The sequence below is a fragment of the Saccopteryx bilineata genome, chromosome 7 (assembly GCF_036850765.1).
Source record: "Saccopteryx bilineata isolate mSacBil1 chromosome 7, mSacBil1_pri_phased_curated, whole genome shotgun sequence".
Lineage (NCBI taxonomy): Eukaryota > Metazoa > Chordata > Mammalia > Chiroptera > Emballonuridae > Saccopteryx > Saccopteryx bilineata.
In genome coordinates this window covers 58,384,311-58,402,118 of record NC_089496.1, presented here as the reverse complement: position 1 = coordinate 58,402,118, position 17,808 = coordinate 58,384,311, and the positions used below count along the sequence as shown (strand labels likewise).

General features: G+C 51.1%; 1 protein-coding gene across 3 annotated transcripts in view; it reads left to right on the top strand.

Moving 5' to 3' along the window:
• The window catches only part of PCSK6 (proprotein convertase subtilisin/kexin type 6), a 102,562-nt gene that overhangs the window by 16,362 nt on the left and 68,392 nt on the right, over positions 1 to 17,808 (top strand). For all 3 annotated transcript variants that reach the window (XM_066238559.1, XM_066238560.1, XM_066238557.1), the window contains exon 2: positions 15,178 to 15,282. In XM_066238559.1, the coding sequence (XP_066094656.1) occupies positions 15,178 to 15,282 (105 nt within the window). The remainder of the gene's footprint in view (positions 1 to 15,177; positions 15,283 to 17,808) is intronic.

Sequence of the window (17,808 nt, the reverse complement as noted above, 5' to 3'; positions counted from 1 at the left end):
TACTTGCTAGTTTTTCGTGGGCAGAGCGGTTCAGCCCTAGGGAGAAATGTCCCAATAAATGTAAATGAGTGGAGTCCTGCCCTTTGGACACTCCTGCCGAGGACCAACAAGCCCGCAGCTGGCACCCCTGGCATGGAAGTGGGGGTCTGGGTTGCTTGCCTGCTAATTATCTCTTTAGTCTCTCTCCAGAGCTGAGTTCTCAACATTTTATAGGGTTTTCAGCCTCTCTGGGGTTGCTGACTGGAAGAGTTGGGACCAGCAGCCCGTCCTGACAGAGGGGCGCCCCAGTTTGGTCCTTGGGATCCCGGGGACCATCCCTGCCCAGGGCAGCAGGCCCGGCTTCAGGCTCCTTGTGGGGGAACCCCGTTTCCTGGTAAATGTGGCGCATGTGCAGGATGTGGGGTTGGCAGGGGGAGAAGAATGGAAGCATTATGCCACGGAGCTGCTTTTATTTATAGATTCTCCTAATACTATTAAAATGAATGCCAGAGGGAAATAAAACTTGGAACACGTAGCACATAATAGAAGTGGAAGGATGTGAAGCTAAACTAGGGAATGCTGGTAAAGTGAGCAGTGAGTCTCAGCACCAAGAGGAAGAGGTGATGTTTCTCTGAAAGTCGTCCTGGAATGCCTGCCCTGCACAGGGCAAGTCAGTGGCTATGAGGATGTGGTTAGGAGGAAAACACAAACTATTTCATAGTGAGAAGGAGAAAGTGTGAGGCTGACTCTGGGCAGGGAGACGGGGTGGGGGTGGGACACGGGACACGGGGACGGAACAAAGACAGAGATTACACTAATCTCGTTAGAGAGACAAATAAATAGAATGTCATCCTTGGAAAAGGAAATACAGCTAATTAAATACTTAATGGGCTTTATGAGGAGTTGGCAAAATAAAATGTATTAAATATGATAAAATATGTAAATAGGCATAATTTGCTGGCTCTGTTCTGGCAGCTGGTACAGAGCTGCATGTCCTGCATGTAAAACGGGGATTTCTGATTCCTGAGATAACGTGGTAATGGGAAGAGACACAAAGTAAATAACCATGTAGATTAGAAAGGCTGGAGTCAAATGAATGCTTTTAAATGAATGAATTGGTAAAGGAATTGAGGGTTGTTGCTTTTTAGGTGAGAGGAAGGGAGGTAGACAGACAGACTCCCACATGTACCCTGACAATGATCCACCTAGCAACCCTGTCTGGGGCCGATGCTGGAGTACCGAGCTGTTTTTAGTGTATGAGGCTGATGCACTCCAATGAAGCCATCCTCAGCACCCGGGGCTACTATTGAACTAATCAAGCTACTGGCTATGAGAGGGAAAGAGAGAGAGAAGGGGAGTGGGAGGGGTGGAGAAGCAGATGGTCATTTCTCCTGTGTGCCCTGACCAGGAATCGAATCTGGGATGTCCACTCGCCGGCTGACACTCTATCCACTCAGCCACTGGCCAGGGCTGAGGATTTCTTTAAAGTAAGGACTTTAAAAGGGAAAGCCATAGAACGACCTTCTAAGATGGAAAATCTAATGAATTAAGGTGTTAAAGTGGACACTTGGTACATAGCAGTGCTAATACTATAATCATTATCATCATGCTGATTATTAACACCAAGAGAGAGAAATAACATATCTTTTTAATGTCAGGCATTGAAAAGGAGTCTGATTGGCATCAGACTCAGAGAGCACTATTTCTTTCTTTTTTTGGAAAGTACTGTTTCTAGAGCAGGAATTCGAAGCTAGTAAAAGGAGGCATGGAGAAGATTTAGGAGACACGGTTTCTTTCCTGGGAGCTCAGATGCTGTGAGAAGCTTCAGATGGGAGAAGCAGAAGGGAGCAGGAGGGAGGAAGAAGCAGGGAGCCCTGGGGTGTGAGGCCAGCACCCCCCCCCCCCCCACTGCAGAGCTCCTGGCAACCCCCTCACCCTAACCGCTTGTTTGGGAGTAATTAGCTAAGGATTCCCCCTCAGGGATGAAAGAAAAGAAAACCTTGCATTAAGTAAAACTTTTCATGTCAGTTAGCCTAGTGGTCATCTGGGAGCCAACGGAGAAGCTTATGAAGGACTCTTCTGTTGCCTGGCCATGGCCAAATAGGCCTGGGCAGCTGTCTGTCGCATGCCTTTGTCCATTAATTATAGCGGGCATGTGCCCACTCTCATTCCCCAAAGAAAACAGAGTGCCTGGAGATGCTCTGTTTTCCATCCCCCCGTACTTTCCTTAGTCCGGGCATCACACAGAACACTGACTGTGAAGTACAGGATGAGAGTCGTAAGGGGTGGGACTCTCTGGGAATGGGAGGGCTGGAGGGGGGTTGTTTTCCCTCTTCCAGCTTGTCCCGTAGTAACCACTTTCCCCGTGGTTACTTACCCCGTGTGACCCGTGGTTGTCGTTTTATAGGGCAGCTGTGATCTGGTGGCTCTTCCAAGCAGAGCCAGGGACAAAACCCAGACTTTAGAACCGGAAGAGCCAGGTTCTAATCCCAACACATGTGTACAAATTAGTCAGATGTTGGCATGCCCCTTTACCTGTCTGTATGCCAGATGGCACACTCGTCTGTGAAGTTTGGTTGTGGTGGCCACTGCCCAGGCCAACCATGTTCCCATCTGGCTTTCGTATCCACTGCAGACGGAAGCCTCTTCATCAAGGAAGGGTGGCCGTCACCCATGCAGCTGTGAAGTGGACCTCTTGAGGACAGACACCCTGTGAGGCCCTCTGTGTGGACACCTGGCAACAGTCCCTGCCCTGACCACGGGCCCAGGGCCCAGGAGGGCAGGTGGCCATGCCCACTTACCACAACCTGCTGCAGCCTGCCCCCTACATTTTGCCCAGGTTGGTTCTGAATTGAATTTTGGAGAAGCTGTGGAATGCTGGGTGTGTGTGGAATCCTGGAGGCACAGCCTCCCTTCTGGTGTGAGAACTGAAGTTTGAAATGTGGCAATTCCATGTAACCAGTCATTTAAAAGTCCCCCCTCTGAGAGTGGATCGTTTGCATTCCGCTGGGGAATACACCCTATGCGACCTGGAGGCGTCCTCATGGAGCCTCCAGTGATGCAAACAGATGCAAAACCAGGTGGCGGCCTCAAGAAAGTGGGCTCCTCTTTTGCTCAGCAGGTCTGCAGACGGACCCTGCAACGTTGGTGTCATATCCGGTGGTGTCTTTCATCTACTCCGCCACACTCAGCAGGAGGCTGTGCCCTCATGCCAGCACCAGCGGCAGCATGGTGGCTAGTGCACCTTCAGGCCTCAGGTCCAAGTTCCATACAGGAGACAGAGCTGGGGGCACAAGGCAGAAGAGTGGAAGTCTTTCCCTTTTCATTCAGGAAGGGCCACCTTCCTCAGGGTGTCACACTGACATCCCACAGGACAGCACTGTGTCTGTGGCTATGTAGCTGCAAGGGAGTCTGATAAATCAGGGTTTTTAAAATGTGTCAGGGAGGCGAGCAGAGGAGAAAGGGTTGGGAGGAGAGGCGGGATTGACTGACCACACGTTGCAAGGACTGTGGTTGTTTCCCTTACCTTGTGGATGGCCAGGAAGGAGAGAGGGGAGAGAAAGTCTTGCATCATTGCCAGAGAGAAACCACCTGTGAATAGTGCTCAGATGAAGCCTCAGGTCTCTGTGGGACAGGCTGTGACCCTGCTGCTGTGGGGAGTGCAGAGGGGACCAGGTCAGGCCAGCTAGTCTCAGGACTTGCTCTCTAGCAAGAGAAATGCCTGCACCAGTAACCACTTCCCAGTAGAATGTGGTAGATTGTCCAGGAGGGGGGACAGCTAGGCTAGAGGACTGGGTAGGGGGCAGTTTCACTTTCCAAAGGAGGATGGTGAGGATGGAGATGAGGAGGAGGAGATGAGGGTGCGGGTGGTGAGGGTGGAGACGATGACAGTGACAAGCGAGGTAAACTCTTGCTGGGGCAGGAACAGCTCTGGGTGCCTGATCGCATTACAGACACCCCCTGAAGCAGGGCCTCTCCCTGCCCCCACGTGCCAGATGAGGAAACTGAGCCACAGAGAGGTTAAGTGATGTACCCAGAAGAGAAATGGCAAAACCAGACCTGGCTCCATGCTTATTTCTCCTTTGTTGCTTTTAGAACATGTTATTTGATACATAAACTGTTTCTTGTAACATGCATGTTACTTTTAAAAAGCATGAGGACAGGACTTGGGAAGACTCGTATCAGTGTTGCCTCATATTCATCTTCTGCCTTACCACTGCTCAAAGAGAAACTGAGGCTTATGTAAAATTTTAAGGACTTATTTGAGCAAAAATCAATTTGAACTGGGCAGCGCTAAACCGGAAGTGGTTAGGAGCCCAGTGCTGACAGGAGCCAATGAGAGAGAGAGGACAGGGAGGCCAAGCACCGGGACGATGTGATTGGCTGGGGCTTAGCCCCATGACCTTATTTGGGAAAGCCTAGTAAGCTGTTTCTGATTGGTCATCCTCAGGGTTTTGATTTCATAACCTGGAGGTGTTTATAGGCTTAGGGTTCAGTTTGCTTAAGTAGGTTGCGAAGGTATTAGAACCGCAGTCTGCTGGCTTCCTTGTTTAATGAGTTAAACACCACCCTGTGGCCACGCCTCCAGCCGCACAGAGAAATCACTGTCTGTGTGTAGCACTGTCCAGGTGTAGCTCTGGGGAGACAGTCCATTGCTCGGGTTTGTTTCTGAGCTCTATAGAGATGGTATCTTGTGTGCGCTGTTCCCCCTAGCCCCCACTTAACATCATGTTTCTAAGGCTCAGCCACATTGTAGCCACAGTCTAGCTTAGCTCTTGTTTGGTTCTTTTCTTTTTTTAGTGAGAAATGGGGAGGCAGACAGACAGACTCCTGCATGCGCTCGACTGGGATCCACCCGGCATGCCCACCAGGGGGTGATACTCTGCCCATCTGTGACATTGTTCCATTGCAACCGGAGCCATTCTAGTGCCTGAGGTGGAGGTCATGGAGCCATCCTCAGTGCCCAGGCCAACTTTGCTCCAATGGCTGCAGGAGGAGAAGAGTAGAGAGAGACAGAGAGAAAGAGGGGAAGGGGTAGAAAAGAAGCAGATGGTCACTTCTCCTGTGTGTCCTGGTGGGGAATCGACTGCTGAGCCAACTGGCCAAGGTCTCTTGTTTGATTATTTTCACTGCTACATAGTATTTATTGGTCTGTGCATCACAACTGTCTGTCCATTCTCCTGATGAGGAATGAGTATCATTTTAATTAAGAATGTTGCTGCTAAGAGCCTGGAATGTGACCTCTGGTGCACCTGTGCTAGTTTTTCTCGGGTAGGTGGGATGGTGGGTTTATGTATATTAATAGCAACCCTTTGTCAGTTACATTTGGGAAAGTGACATTTTTCAGTTTGTGAATGAAAAATAATTATTTTTATTGATTGATTTTAGAGAGAAAGGGGGTGAGGACAGAGAGAGAGCCAGGAACATAGATACACCTCCTGTATGTGCCCTGATTGGGGATTGAACCTACAACCCATGCACCTTGGGATGAAGCCCCAACCAACCAAGCTATCTGGTGAGGGCTCAGTTTGTGAATTTTTTGAACTTGTATAGGTATCTTCTGGTTAGAATGAACTTTTACATAATTGTGTACATCAATCTTTTCTCTTCAAATAATTAAGATAATATTGACATAGCATGTGACATCTATTTTAAGTGTACAATTCAATGTTTTATAGTTTATTCAGAGTTGTGTGACCATCATTGTATCAACTTCAGAGCATGTCCTTGCCCCAGAAAGAAACTTCATGCCCATTAGCAATCACCCCCATTCTGCCCTGCTCCCCCCCAGCCCAAGACAACAGCTGACCTACTTCCTGTCTCTGTAGACTTGTCTTTTCTGGACATTTTCTGTAATAAATCATATGATGTGTGGCCTTTTTGTGGCTGGCTTCTTGACTCTGTGTGCTTTCAGAGTCCATCCTTTTTGTAACACTTATTAGTATTTTGCTATTTTCTATTTCCAAACAATACACCTCTGTATAGATTTCCGATAAATGGTTATTTTGTTTGTCATTCAGTGGGCGCTGAAGTTGTTTCCACTTTTTTGACGGTTGTGAATAAGGCTGCTATGAACCTCCATGCACAGATTTTTGTGGGGTTATCTGTTTTCACCCCTCTGGTGTTAGATCTGTGACTGGCATTGACCTGAGAAAATACCCGGCCGTTTTCCAGTTGGGTCCATCTGGAAAACCCCAGCAGCAGGTATGAGGATTCCCACTTCTCGTCCTCAGGCTTGTCATACCTGCTTTTTGTATTGTACCATCGCAGTGGGTGCCAACTGGGTGTCTGAGGGGCAAGCCAGGCTGGGGGCCTTGGACACTCCCTCTCTGGGGTCTCGAGTTGCCGGGAGCTAGGTAGCAATGGTTTCTCTGGCTTGGAGGCAGGACAGTCTATCAAATAAGTTGAGTTTTAGTGTTCTTCTCTCTCTCTTTCTTTAAATCTTCTACCCCACAGCCTTTCTTCCTTGGTTGAGAATAGCCACATGTACATCTGTGCTCTTGTAACAGGTGGCCCACACAACCGTGGTGGAACCCTCGGTGGTAGACAGCCAGGAGCAGGAGAGAATTCTAGAGGAGAGATTACCTGAGCGTGTGCAGGGATCAGGGGAATCGGAAGGCAATTCGTTTTTCCCCGAGTGAGGCGGATATGGAGGGATTCTGCAGAAGCTGACAGATGTGCCCACAGCTGCCGGCCTGGACACAGGGAAGGGAAAGGTTGGAGGCGTGTGTGTTGTGATTAGACCCATCACTGGGAGTCTGAGTGATTGTGTGACAAAGTGTGTGCCTGCCATTGTCACTCCGGAGAGATGGAAGGGAAGTCAAGAAGGAACTGGTCCACGGGGAGAAGTCTGCAGCCTTTGGTGAGATGTGCTCTAGGGTGCCAGGGTCTGTTCTCCAAAGGGAGTGACCGGGTGGGGAGCCTCTGGAACACAGAGAGGGTGTGGGGTCCCGGAGAAGGAGCCAGGCCACCAATGGGGGAATGGGGCCAGGAGCCTTCTCGGGGCTGCTCCAGGGCCCCCAGGGGAGGAGGTCACAGTAGACCCCCAGGCATACTTTCTTTAGACTAGAATGTTTTCAGAAAATTGGAATCGTTTTCAGTGTTTAAACCTGAGGGGAGATTAGCTAGGAATTCAAATTCCTAGCTTCTCTGGAAAACCCAGAAGAACTGGCACCATCCCTGTAGTCAGGACAAACGGGAAAGTGTCCTGTCAGGCTGATGACAGACATTCCCTTTGCCACACCCTGCCCCACCCGCCTGCCCAGCAAGTTGGGTAGAGACTGTGTTGGGTGAGCGTGAGGCAGGCAGTGTGGACTTGCCAGCCATGGTCTGGGAGGGGACACCCCACGCCCAGTCAACTGGGCCCTCACCGGTCACCTGTTCCTAGAACGACTAAGCCCTCTCAGCACGGTGTGTCACCATTGCGTCCCAAGTCACAGGACGCTCACCCAGGGCCCTGGCCGAGTAGCTCTGTTGGTTAGAACGTTGTCTCCGATAAGCCAACGGTTGCAGGTTTGATCCCTAGTTCAACTCAACCCGTAAATGCATGAGTACGTGGAAGAACACATTGATATTTTCTGCTGTCTAAATAACAGTAGTAATGATGATAATAATAATAATGAGTTGCTGACCCAGTCCCACCTGTCTAGGGCACAGGCCATGAGTGTCTGTCAGTGAGAGGGGTGGAAATACCAGTTCTCAGCCCCATAAGGAAGGGGTTACTGTCAAACAAGCACCAAGGGAGCGTGTCTCTCTCTTGGAGGGAATTTGTCTTTGGTGACCTGGGAGCATGAGGGATGACCTGAGGCCTGAAATCGTCCTACGGAATCTGGACCTGAGAGCTTCAAACAGTGTGTTAGCCCGAAATCGACCATACGGTGCTGGCTCATTGTGTGAGATGGTAAAAATAAAAGGGATAAGAAATGAGCTTGTTTCAGGGCCCTGGAGTCGAGAGGGTTGTCAGGTGGCAGAGAACCTTGCCTGTCCGGGAGGCTCAGGGCTGCCCACCCGAAGACCCTCTTTAAGAAATGATATGAAAAAAGCTGCCTGAGCCACAGCCGCCATGTGTCAGGCCCCATTCCGGCCTCTCCCATGCAACTGGCCTCATTTACCCCCCCAGCAACCATGGGATGGGGGGGGAGGGAGTTGCTTTTAACCCCTTTGAGTGGAAAGGAGCCTAGAGCCTTTTCAGTTAAACAGAGGAGCTGGAATTCTGAGCTGGGCAGCCGGGCTTCAAGGCCCGAGATCACACTTGGTCCCAGTGAAGTGTCCCCTGAAGTCCATGCAAGGCAATGACTGGGATCCCTCTGTGCCCCCCACCTCCTGTGTCCTTCCTCTGTCCAAGGGCCCCAGCTTCCTTGGAAGCCTGGCAGAGATCTTCTGTCCAGAGGAGGCACCAGCCTCTGAGAACGTGGATCTGTTTTGTATCCAGAGGTGTTCAACCCGACTGTGGCTTCTGGTTCCCCAGCCGAATATCAGCTGGACAGAAGGACTACCTTTGGGGCTCCCTTGTCCTGCCCTGTGGATCTCACTCCTGTTGGCCTCTCCCCTGGAGGAAGGTCCTGGGCCTGTGTGGGCCCAGCGGGATCCCCAGTGTCTAGAATGGTGCCTGACTCAGAACGCCACTCAGACCCTCACTGAGAGAATCAAGGACAGCACGGCAGCTGCCCAGCAGTCAGGATGGGCGTCACTAGCGATAAACACACGAGAAAGTGACTGCGGAATGTGAAAGTTCTGTCGAAACCCTGCATTGCCCAATATTCCATAAACCCTGCTGTTCACGTGGAAGGGACAGAGAAGCGAGCTGGTTCAGAGAGCAAGGGGGTAGACAGGCAGCCCCCCGGGCCCCTGGCTTCTTAGTCAGCAGCAGCTATCACGAAGAATCCCAAATGCCATAGTCAAGGCCTAACACGGAAATAATTGCACAAAGCTCTGTTTTTTGTTGACAGGTCAAAATGTGCTTTGCAGCCAGGAAAGGGTGTCCTTCGAGCTGCAGTCTGGTGACATTATGACAGCGGCCTCCTCAGTAGCTTCCTCACTTCCCATTACTAGCGTGGGGTTGAGTCAGGGAAACCAGATGACCGCCTGTGCTTCCCTTACGACTGTGTTGAACTGACATTATTCAGTTTGGACACTAACGCAGGTGGACTCATGTTTTCCGTATCTTCACAAAGCATGAGCCACCCATCCCCGTTGGGCAAGTCCCCGAGAGGTCAGGTTGGTTACAGGGCAGCCTGGTCAGCAGACCCTCAAGGTTGTCACCTGGGATGGGCATCAAGGTGAAAGTAAGCCGGGATGGTGGGGCGAGGTGAGCTGGGGCCATTTCCAAGAGGATGGCCATGTCCTCCCTGGTGTCCTTTTTCCCTTGAAGAGAAAGCACGTAATGGAAAGGGACAGTGGAGAGGACAAGCTGGGCAGAGGGCCTGGTTTCTGTATTCTTCGTGGGGCTGGCTGCAGTTCCTGCCTCTCAGTGCTACCGTCCCTGGAGCCGAGGTCCTCAGTGCCCCGAGTGACACAGGAGAGGCGTGGGTTTTAGGAAAGATGGGGAGAGAATGCAGAGACGTTACTCTTTATTTAGGTGGCAAATAGGCATAGCAAAGCTTAGCATCTTAACCACTTTGTAATGTGTAGTGTAGTGACAATAAATGTACTCACATTGCTGTGGATCAACCACCATCCCTCCCTCTTCAGAACTCCATCTTCCCGCATGGAAACTCAGCGCCCCCAAAACGTGAATGCCCCGTTTGGCCTCTCTTGGCCCCCCACATCCACCAGCCTATGCTCTGTTTCTGTGAACGTGGCCACCACGGTCACCTCCCAGATCTGCAGCCACACAGGACGTTTCCTTGTCATCATTTCCTCGAGGTTCCTCCGTGTGTCAGAATGTCCTTCCCTCTTGAGGCTGAATGACACTCCCCTGTGTATGTGGACTGCTCATCTGTATATTTTGTCCGCTCATCTGTCGATGGACACTTGGGTTGTGTCCACCCTTTGGCCACTGTGAGTAACACTGCTTTGCACATGGGTGTGCAAATATCTGTCTGAGTCTCCGCCTTTTTACTTCGTTTGGGTATAAAAGCTATTTATTTTTGAAAAGTGGAAATTTTGAAGATCAATTTCTAAAACACTTTTTAATTTCCCTTAGGATAGTTGCTTTCTAGTCAGAGTAGTTCAGATATTGGAGTTTGCATTTTAAACATTTTGTTCATAAGGACAGGAATCCCTTTCGTGTTTTCAAACCTTGCAGCCTCCTGACTGTCCTCAGTCTAGTGGCCCCAAAGTGCAGCCCAGTTCTGGCCCTTCTGTTTGGGGAGCCTGGCGGGGCTGGCAGGAAGCAGACAGGCCCCACCTGGGTTCCTTGGGTGCTCAGTGTAGCTTTGTGCTTGGATCCACAGTGTAACCGCCTGCTCAGGTGTGCTGTGCCTGGCCATGGGTGCCCAAGGTCACGTTCACATTTGGTCTTTAGTTGCAAAAGATGCCCCCAATGTCCACAGCCCCATCAGAGACCCCATGATGGGGTGTAGGTGGGTGGGTGGAGACTCGGGTGACCTGCCCCGCTGAACTCCTGAACTCTTCCAGAGCCGCCGACATCTGATCTGGCGGGAGCTCTCCCAAGTTTTTAATGTTGGCAACAGATTTTAACACCTGAACCCCTCTGTGCAGCCTGCCCAAGACATCCTCCAGGGAAGAGCAGCCCTGGGTACGCCCAGGTCAACTAGCAGCCCTGGCTCCTCTGGGTGCAGAGGTACTTGGAGCCCAGACTCAGGCTGTGGCCGGGCTTGTGCTGCCGGAATGTCCCTGCTCACGTGCCTGTGCTGTGGGGGTGATGGAAATGACGTCTGTGTGCACACACACACACGCGCGCGCGCTCACAGACACACGTGTGCATGTTTATTTCTCTGTGTTGAGGACTAAACTCAGTAGGAAGCCCAGCTCCCATCCAGCACCACAGAGTTCTGTCTGGCTTCTCCGCCTGTGTCTTTCCCCTGGGACAGGGAGAAGTCAGACTCCCGTTACCCGAAGGTGTGAGGTGATGTCACCCAGTTAGATCAGCTCCCTGTGGTGGCCAGTCCGCCGTGTCTTCTGCCAACACCTCCCCGCGTGGCACCCTCACCCTCGCCCAAAGTGGGCTGCCCTTCCCCAGGGCCCCGCCCAACACTAACACCCCCACCTGCCCTGGGTCACCCTGGACCCCCATGTCCCCTCCTCCCACACCCCAGAAGCCAGGCTCTGCCCCACCTGATGGCTTTCAGAATGATTTCTTTTTTTCAGAAGGGGTCTTTTATTTTTCAATCATAATGAATATGAAAGGGATTTGGATTTAGAAATCTGATAAAATGACTAATTCCAGACAGCCATAAAGAAACCTTTAACCCGTAAATGGTTTCAAATGAAGACCTTCCAAGTAAAGATTGTCAAGTTGTTCGTGTGGATTGGAGGGTGCAGGCTGAGGCCAGGTGTAAATTAAATGCCCTCGTCTGAAGCCAGACTGTTTGACTTCAGGGAAGAGCAAATGAAGTTTATGAAGTAAAAATTAAAGATTTTTCAGGAATTCGTAGGAAGTTGAGTAGCTTAATTGGTTGCTTTGGGTGAACTATGTGTTGAAGAAAGAAAATTTAGGAGACTGGGAAATTGTACAGTAATCTTACCTTGGGTCAGAATTACATAATTATTACAATTAACAGAATGTTGCTATGTGTATATGACCAAAATGAGAAGCAGGGTTTTATATATATATATATATATATATATATATATATATATATATATTTTTTTTTTTTTTAATGCTTTAGAAAATAACAACAAACTGTCATTCTTTCTCTCTGGACTTCCTTAATTATAAATACCAGGTCACCCAGTGCTGACTAAATATAGGCTCAGTGGCCATCTACCATGCATTTATAACTTTCTTTGGGCGGAAGTTACCAGAGCAAGACAGAATTAATTTGCTGTGTAGGTTTTTATAGGCTCTAATTAGTTGTGTTTTTCTTACGCAGACCAACTGGGATCAATAACATTATATAACCAAACTCTGACGCTGGTGACTTTTAAACGTAGACTCTTACCCAAAAGCAAGGCCCTGGGAAGACCAGACGCCACAGAAGCTGGACCCCACGGGGCTCAGGACACTCAGCCGGCCAAGGGCAGGCTTGGGAGTGATAAGCAAATAGCTTTTTGCCGAGTCAGAAGCCTCCTCTGCAGTCCGGGCCTTTTTGAGACCTTGAATTGTGACATTTGTGGCTGCCTATCAGCCTTTTCCCTGGGGCCGATGTAACTGTGTGGCTGGGGCAGGTGGGGCGGTCTTTTGTGGACTGACCAAAGTATGCGCTCAGCTGGTGCCCTCCCCCAGCCCAGCGTGCTGACTGGGGGCTCACAGGCCTGCACCTGCAGCTGAGGTCACGTCCATTGGAGGGCTGAGTGGGCGGGTGAACCTTTGGAACGATTGGCTGTCACTTGGGGTGGACCCAGCCTGCTTCTCGGTGACTTTGCTATAAAACCAATAGGATAGGTCAGTTGGGTCTCTCTTTCCCTGTTTTTGGGATCTGCAAAAAAAAGAAAAAAAAAGAAAAAAAAAAGAAAACCACATCATCTTTCTCATTTTTATGCAGGAAGGCGGGATGTGACCCTTCCGCAGCACCCACTGATTGATTCCTCCGACCTCACCCCTGACCCGTATAAGCAGGGGCGTGATTTGAAGCTGACTTTAGTCCTATTTACAGGAAAAACATGATTGGAGAGGTTCTTCCTGTAAACACCCTGGCCCAGGCCTTTCTGTGTCTTCCTTGTTTGGCTCTGCAAATATTCACCCTCATCCCCACCTGTGTCTCTCCAAGTGCTTGCTACTGTGAATGGAGGGTTCTGGGCGGAGTGTAGAGCCATGAGTTATCAAAGCCCCTTGTGGGCAGACATGAGCCTGGAGGTCCAGGAGGGCTTCCTGGAGGCAGTGGCCGGTGAGGTGATGGTTGGAAATAAAGTGGGTGGTTGTCTTGTTGGTGGGAGGTGGCTGATGTGAGCAGGCTCAGGTGTGTGCACTAGCAGGTCCTCACCCACGGCTGTATCACTGGAGGACAGTGGTGATGCTGAGGGGGTCAGGCTGGAGCTGCGGAGGTGTCCTGGTCCAGTCGTGGGGCCTCCATGTGTGCTGTGCAGGGGCAGAGCTGGGCTGGGAGAGACTGAGAGGCCAGCAAGTTCCTGCCGTGACCTCAGAGCGGTGGACTGCTGGCCCCAGGTGGGGGTGATGGGCGCAGTGGCTTTGAGAATCGCACAAGAGGTCACTTCCAGGGGGTGTGGGAGTGCTGGACACACACAGGGTGGTCCATTCACCAGGCTGAGGGGCTCCTCGGAGGGAGGAAAGATTTGGGGGGAGGTGGGTGTGGCAAAGTGATGTTGACCTAAGGATAGCTGCTCTGCTCTGGGGGCTGTGTGGAGACAGGTGAACTCCAGGACAAGACGACAAGGACCTCCCAGTCACACAGCCTCAGCGCACAGCCTCAGCCGCGTGCTCCGGACCCATTCCCAGAGGAGTTGGTGCTGGTCCAAGCCTGGAAGGCCAGTGGGCGCTGGCCGGGCAGGAGAGGGGAGGGCAGCCTGCTGTCCTCTGGCATGTGACACAATTTTGGCCATAGCTCAGCATCTCAGGGGGAGAAGCCATGTGCCTAGCAGCAGCCCAGACCTCTGGGACTGGAACCGGGTCAGCCCGGCCCCCAGAAGGTTTGCTCGCACCATCAGGTGGTTCAGACCCAGGCGGAGCGCGGAGGGTCCTGAGGCTTTGACACAGGAGGTCCACTCGGATGTGAGAGACTTGTTTGGTTGCATCTCATAGATTTTTTTTTTCCTATTTATTCACTTTTAGAGAGGAGAGAGAGACAGAGAGGGAAGAGAGGAGAGAGAGACAGAGAGGGAGAGAGAGGAGAGAAAGTCAGAGAGAGAAGGGGGGAGGAGCTGGAAGCATCAACTCCCATATGTGCCTTGACCAGGCAAGCCCAGGGTTTCGAACCAGCGACCTCAGCATTTCCAGGTTGACGCTTTATCCACTGCACCACCACAGGTCAGGCCACATCTCATAGATTTTTATTTGTGAATCTCGCACGTGTGCGCACACACAGAGAACTGTGTACATACATACCCGTATGTACACTTCGGAATACATATATACACACAAACACACATCTGAGATACTCATGTACCCAGGCACCCACATAAATGCACACATATATCTGTCCATACAACACCCTCAGCCCCCCCCATGCCACACTGGACATCCATTTCCAAACTGATGTGACCTATCCCACTGCTGTACCCCATCCCCAGGGGCCATTTGCCTGGTGAGCACTCGCTCGGGCCCTTGGAGCCATTGCCGAGGGCGGTCATGGTGGCCCAGAGGCAGGAGGGTGGACGTCGGTCCTGCTCACCAGTGGAAAATCAAGATTTGAGTGATGAGAGTTTTTTTCCTGGGACGGCACGGGCAACTTGAGAGTCTGTAGGATACATGGCCCACTGTTCCCAGGCAGGACCCAGGAACTACTGTCAACAAAGGGCAAGAGCAAGAGACAGGCTTCTGAGAGCAGTGTCCGCAGACGGGAAGTTCCTGCTGCAGCCTTGACCTGAAGGCCACGGTATCTCTCCAGGCTGCATCCAAGCTGACGTGTGTCCTGGCAGCCCACCTGGCAGAAGGCCGGACACCTGGGGTGTGTCTGTTCTCATCTGACCTCTGCACACCCCCGAGCAGATGATGCAGCATGTTTTCTTTGGCTTTCTTGCTGCACTACAGCATGCACATTCATTCTTGGATGTTTCCATTCACCCTTGGGGAGGGGAGGGCGGAGAGCAGGGAGTGTTTATCAATGAGCACTTTGGTGTAGACCTGACATGACACTAACTCAGCCACTCCAGGGACACTTGACCCTAATTTGTGTCTGAAAAACTTGGCCAAGACAGTAATAACTGGGATGTTTGGTGGAGTGTGTGCCTTTTTGGAGTACCTCCTGTTGTTTACCCAAAAAGGAGTCTAAATACACCTTCACATTCATAAACAGTGGGCAGATGCCGGAGGTACATGGGGGGGGGCGGGTCATGCTGTGGGGGGGTGTTTCCTCTGTGAGCAGAGGGACCCCTGCAGAGAAGATCCCAGCAGGTTCTGGGGAATGCAGGGTTTGCAGGACTGAATTAACCAATGGCATCCGTTGTCTTATTTTGCAGATCGGAGACCTGGAAGATTACTACCACTTTTATCATAGCAAGACCTTTAAGAGGTCAACCTTCAGTAGCAGAGGTTCTCACACCTTCCTCAGGATGGACCCTCAGGTACCGCTCTCTGCCCCCTGTGTGGGACTCTCTCCCAGAGGGCGGCTGGCTTTCTCTTTGGATCTGTGGTTCTAAAAATGGCTGAGTCTGGATTTCGGTGAGGTTCTGGGTATCTGTTCGTTTCCTGTATTCCCTTTGAACAAAGCAAGATGGACAGATAGCCACATATTAGACTATCTGAATGTTCCGGACATGTGGGTTCCTTGTCAGTCTCGATCATTTAAGTTCCTGATGTTAGGTTGAGGCAACAATCAAACAAGTATAGATTTATTGATATTTTAAATGTTTAAAAATCAACAACATGCCTAGTAATTACGGGAGATAAGTATGTGACTCATAGAAAGGCAAAAAAAGTAGGCAATTCAAGTTAAGTATTTTAATAATGAGTTAGAGATTGGGCAGATGGATGTTCTTGTGGTTGTCATAATGGTCATTTAAAACTTTAAATGAATTTTAAAAGTTTAAGGCAGTGAATACAACTCTTTTTTTTTTTTCCTTAAAAAGTTTATGTGGTCTTTGATACTTGAACACATATTTTGAAAAAAAGCTCACATTTTAAGTGTTCTTTTTTTGGATGTCCACGGTTTATTGATATTACAGGCACGGTAGAAGGGTTAGAGGATGCCATTGGGTCCGTAATTCCCAAGCCTTGGGTGGGTAATTGGATTTCCTTTCTGCGTAGATTCGAGATTAGTATTTGAGAGATGGTGGTCAGCAGCTAGTTGGGCAGGTAAAGAATGTCAGGTGGGTAAGTGGGCCTTCAGTGACTTCATTCCTTCAAGGCTGAGGGTGGGGTAGCCGTTCCACGTCAGGCTCTGGCCACAGCTGGGAGGGGTGGCAGGTCAATAGGAAGTGAAGCATAAATTAGAAAAAGTGTTACGACCACGGGGTGGTGAGCTCTGTGACAGAAAGTGAGCTCACGGAGATGCAGGTACTTCATTGTTGTAGGATGTGGGAACTACCTCCCCTAAAGCCGTGTGCCACGTGCTGGGTTAGACTCTCGGCTGGCACGTGGCTCCCGTGGACACACGGGTTCTTGCTGTTGTCCCAGGTCAGCCCCCTGGCAGCGGGGAGACAGTTTATCCCTGGACACTGCTCTCGAAATGCCCTTCTCCAGGGCCTAACTTTGTGTCGTTCTGGTTTCAGCGTACAAGGACAGGGTCCCCAGGGAACACATTCCTGTGGTTGGGCTGGGAGAGGCGGACGTGTCCTGTGTGTATTTCTGAATGCATTTTATGGGTGGGGGGTGGGTGGGCGCGTGGGACAGAGACAGAAGGGGAAAGATTCCACGTGTCCAGTTAATCCCACAGTTTCTCGTGGCTGGGAGGGCATTGCATGTCTGCTGAGGGACTCCATGTGCGTGTGCACTTTTATGTACCTCATCTCGCTGCCTCACGGGGCCGTGCTTGCACCCATGTGTGTTCCTGTTGTGGAACTTGAAGGAATGCTTTTCAGAGGAGCCGTAATATTTTTTTGTCTCTTCGAAGCAAAGCCACATTGTCTTGTCACTCCCACAGAGGGAGCCCCTGAAGATCGTTTTGCAGAGGGGAGGGGGTGAACTGTACCCCGATTGCCCCAGAACTGGGTTCATGGAGGCCCCAAGGCTGAAGTTCACATTGGTCCAAGTGTGGGGAAACTTCCAGAAGGAGCTGTTGTGATACCCTCCCCCACTTCACTGTGAGCAGGAATAGTCTCTCTGGTGAAGATGACGTGTGTCCTCCGTGTGATGTCTTCAGGTTATTAAATTGTTACCACGCAGGTAGTTCCAGCGAGGGGCGAGCTGTTTGCACGGGAGCCCCGTCCCGCAGCGTAGGCACACGGTGGGCAAGGGACAGTGGCTTTCTTGGTCCCCTTTCCCCAAGGTTCTGAGAATTGGGCTCTTTCTCATTGTCAGGACCGAGGCATTGTAGAAGTAGGAGGCTTAACCATGTTCCATGGAGGTCCTCTTTGCCTCGGGGACTGAGGGTTAGAACTTGTGCAGATATTCCACTCCAGTGCTCTTCCCTTCCTTCCAAAAACAGTAACTGTGCACCTGCTGGGGATGGGCCCTGTGAGGTGCAGAGATGCCCACCAGTGGTGCTCATGTTGGAGCAGGACTTGGAGCTTGGGTGTGAGACGCAGGCAGGTGGGGCAAGAAGGGTGGGATGGGATGGGAGGCTCCAGACCTGCCTTGTCCGCAGCCTCCAGGCGCTGCTGTGGACCAGCTGGGTTAGTAATCGTCCAGGTCCTGAGTAAGAACAGTGGCCCTGGCCGGTTGGCTCAGCGGTAGAGCGTCAGCCTAGCGTGCGGAGGACCCGGGTTCGATTCCCGGCCAGGGCACACAGGAGAAGCGCCCATTTGCTTCTCCACCCCTCCGCCGTGCTTTCCTCTCTGTCTCTCTCTTCCCCTCCCGCAGCCAAGGCTCCATTGGAGCAAAGATGGCCCGGGCGCTGGGGATGGCTCTGTGGCCTCTGCCTCAGGCGCTAGAGTGGCTCTGGTCGCAACATGGCGATGCCCAGGATGGGCAGAGCATCGCCCCCTGGTGGG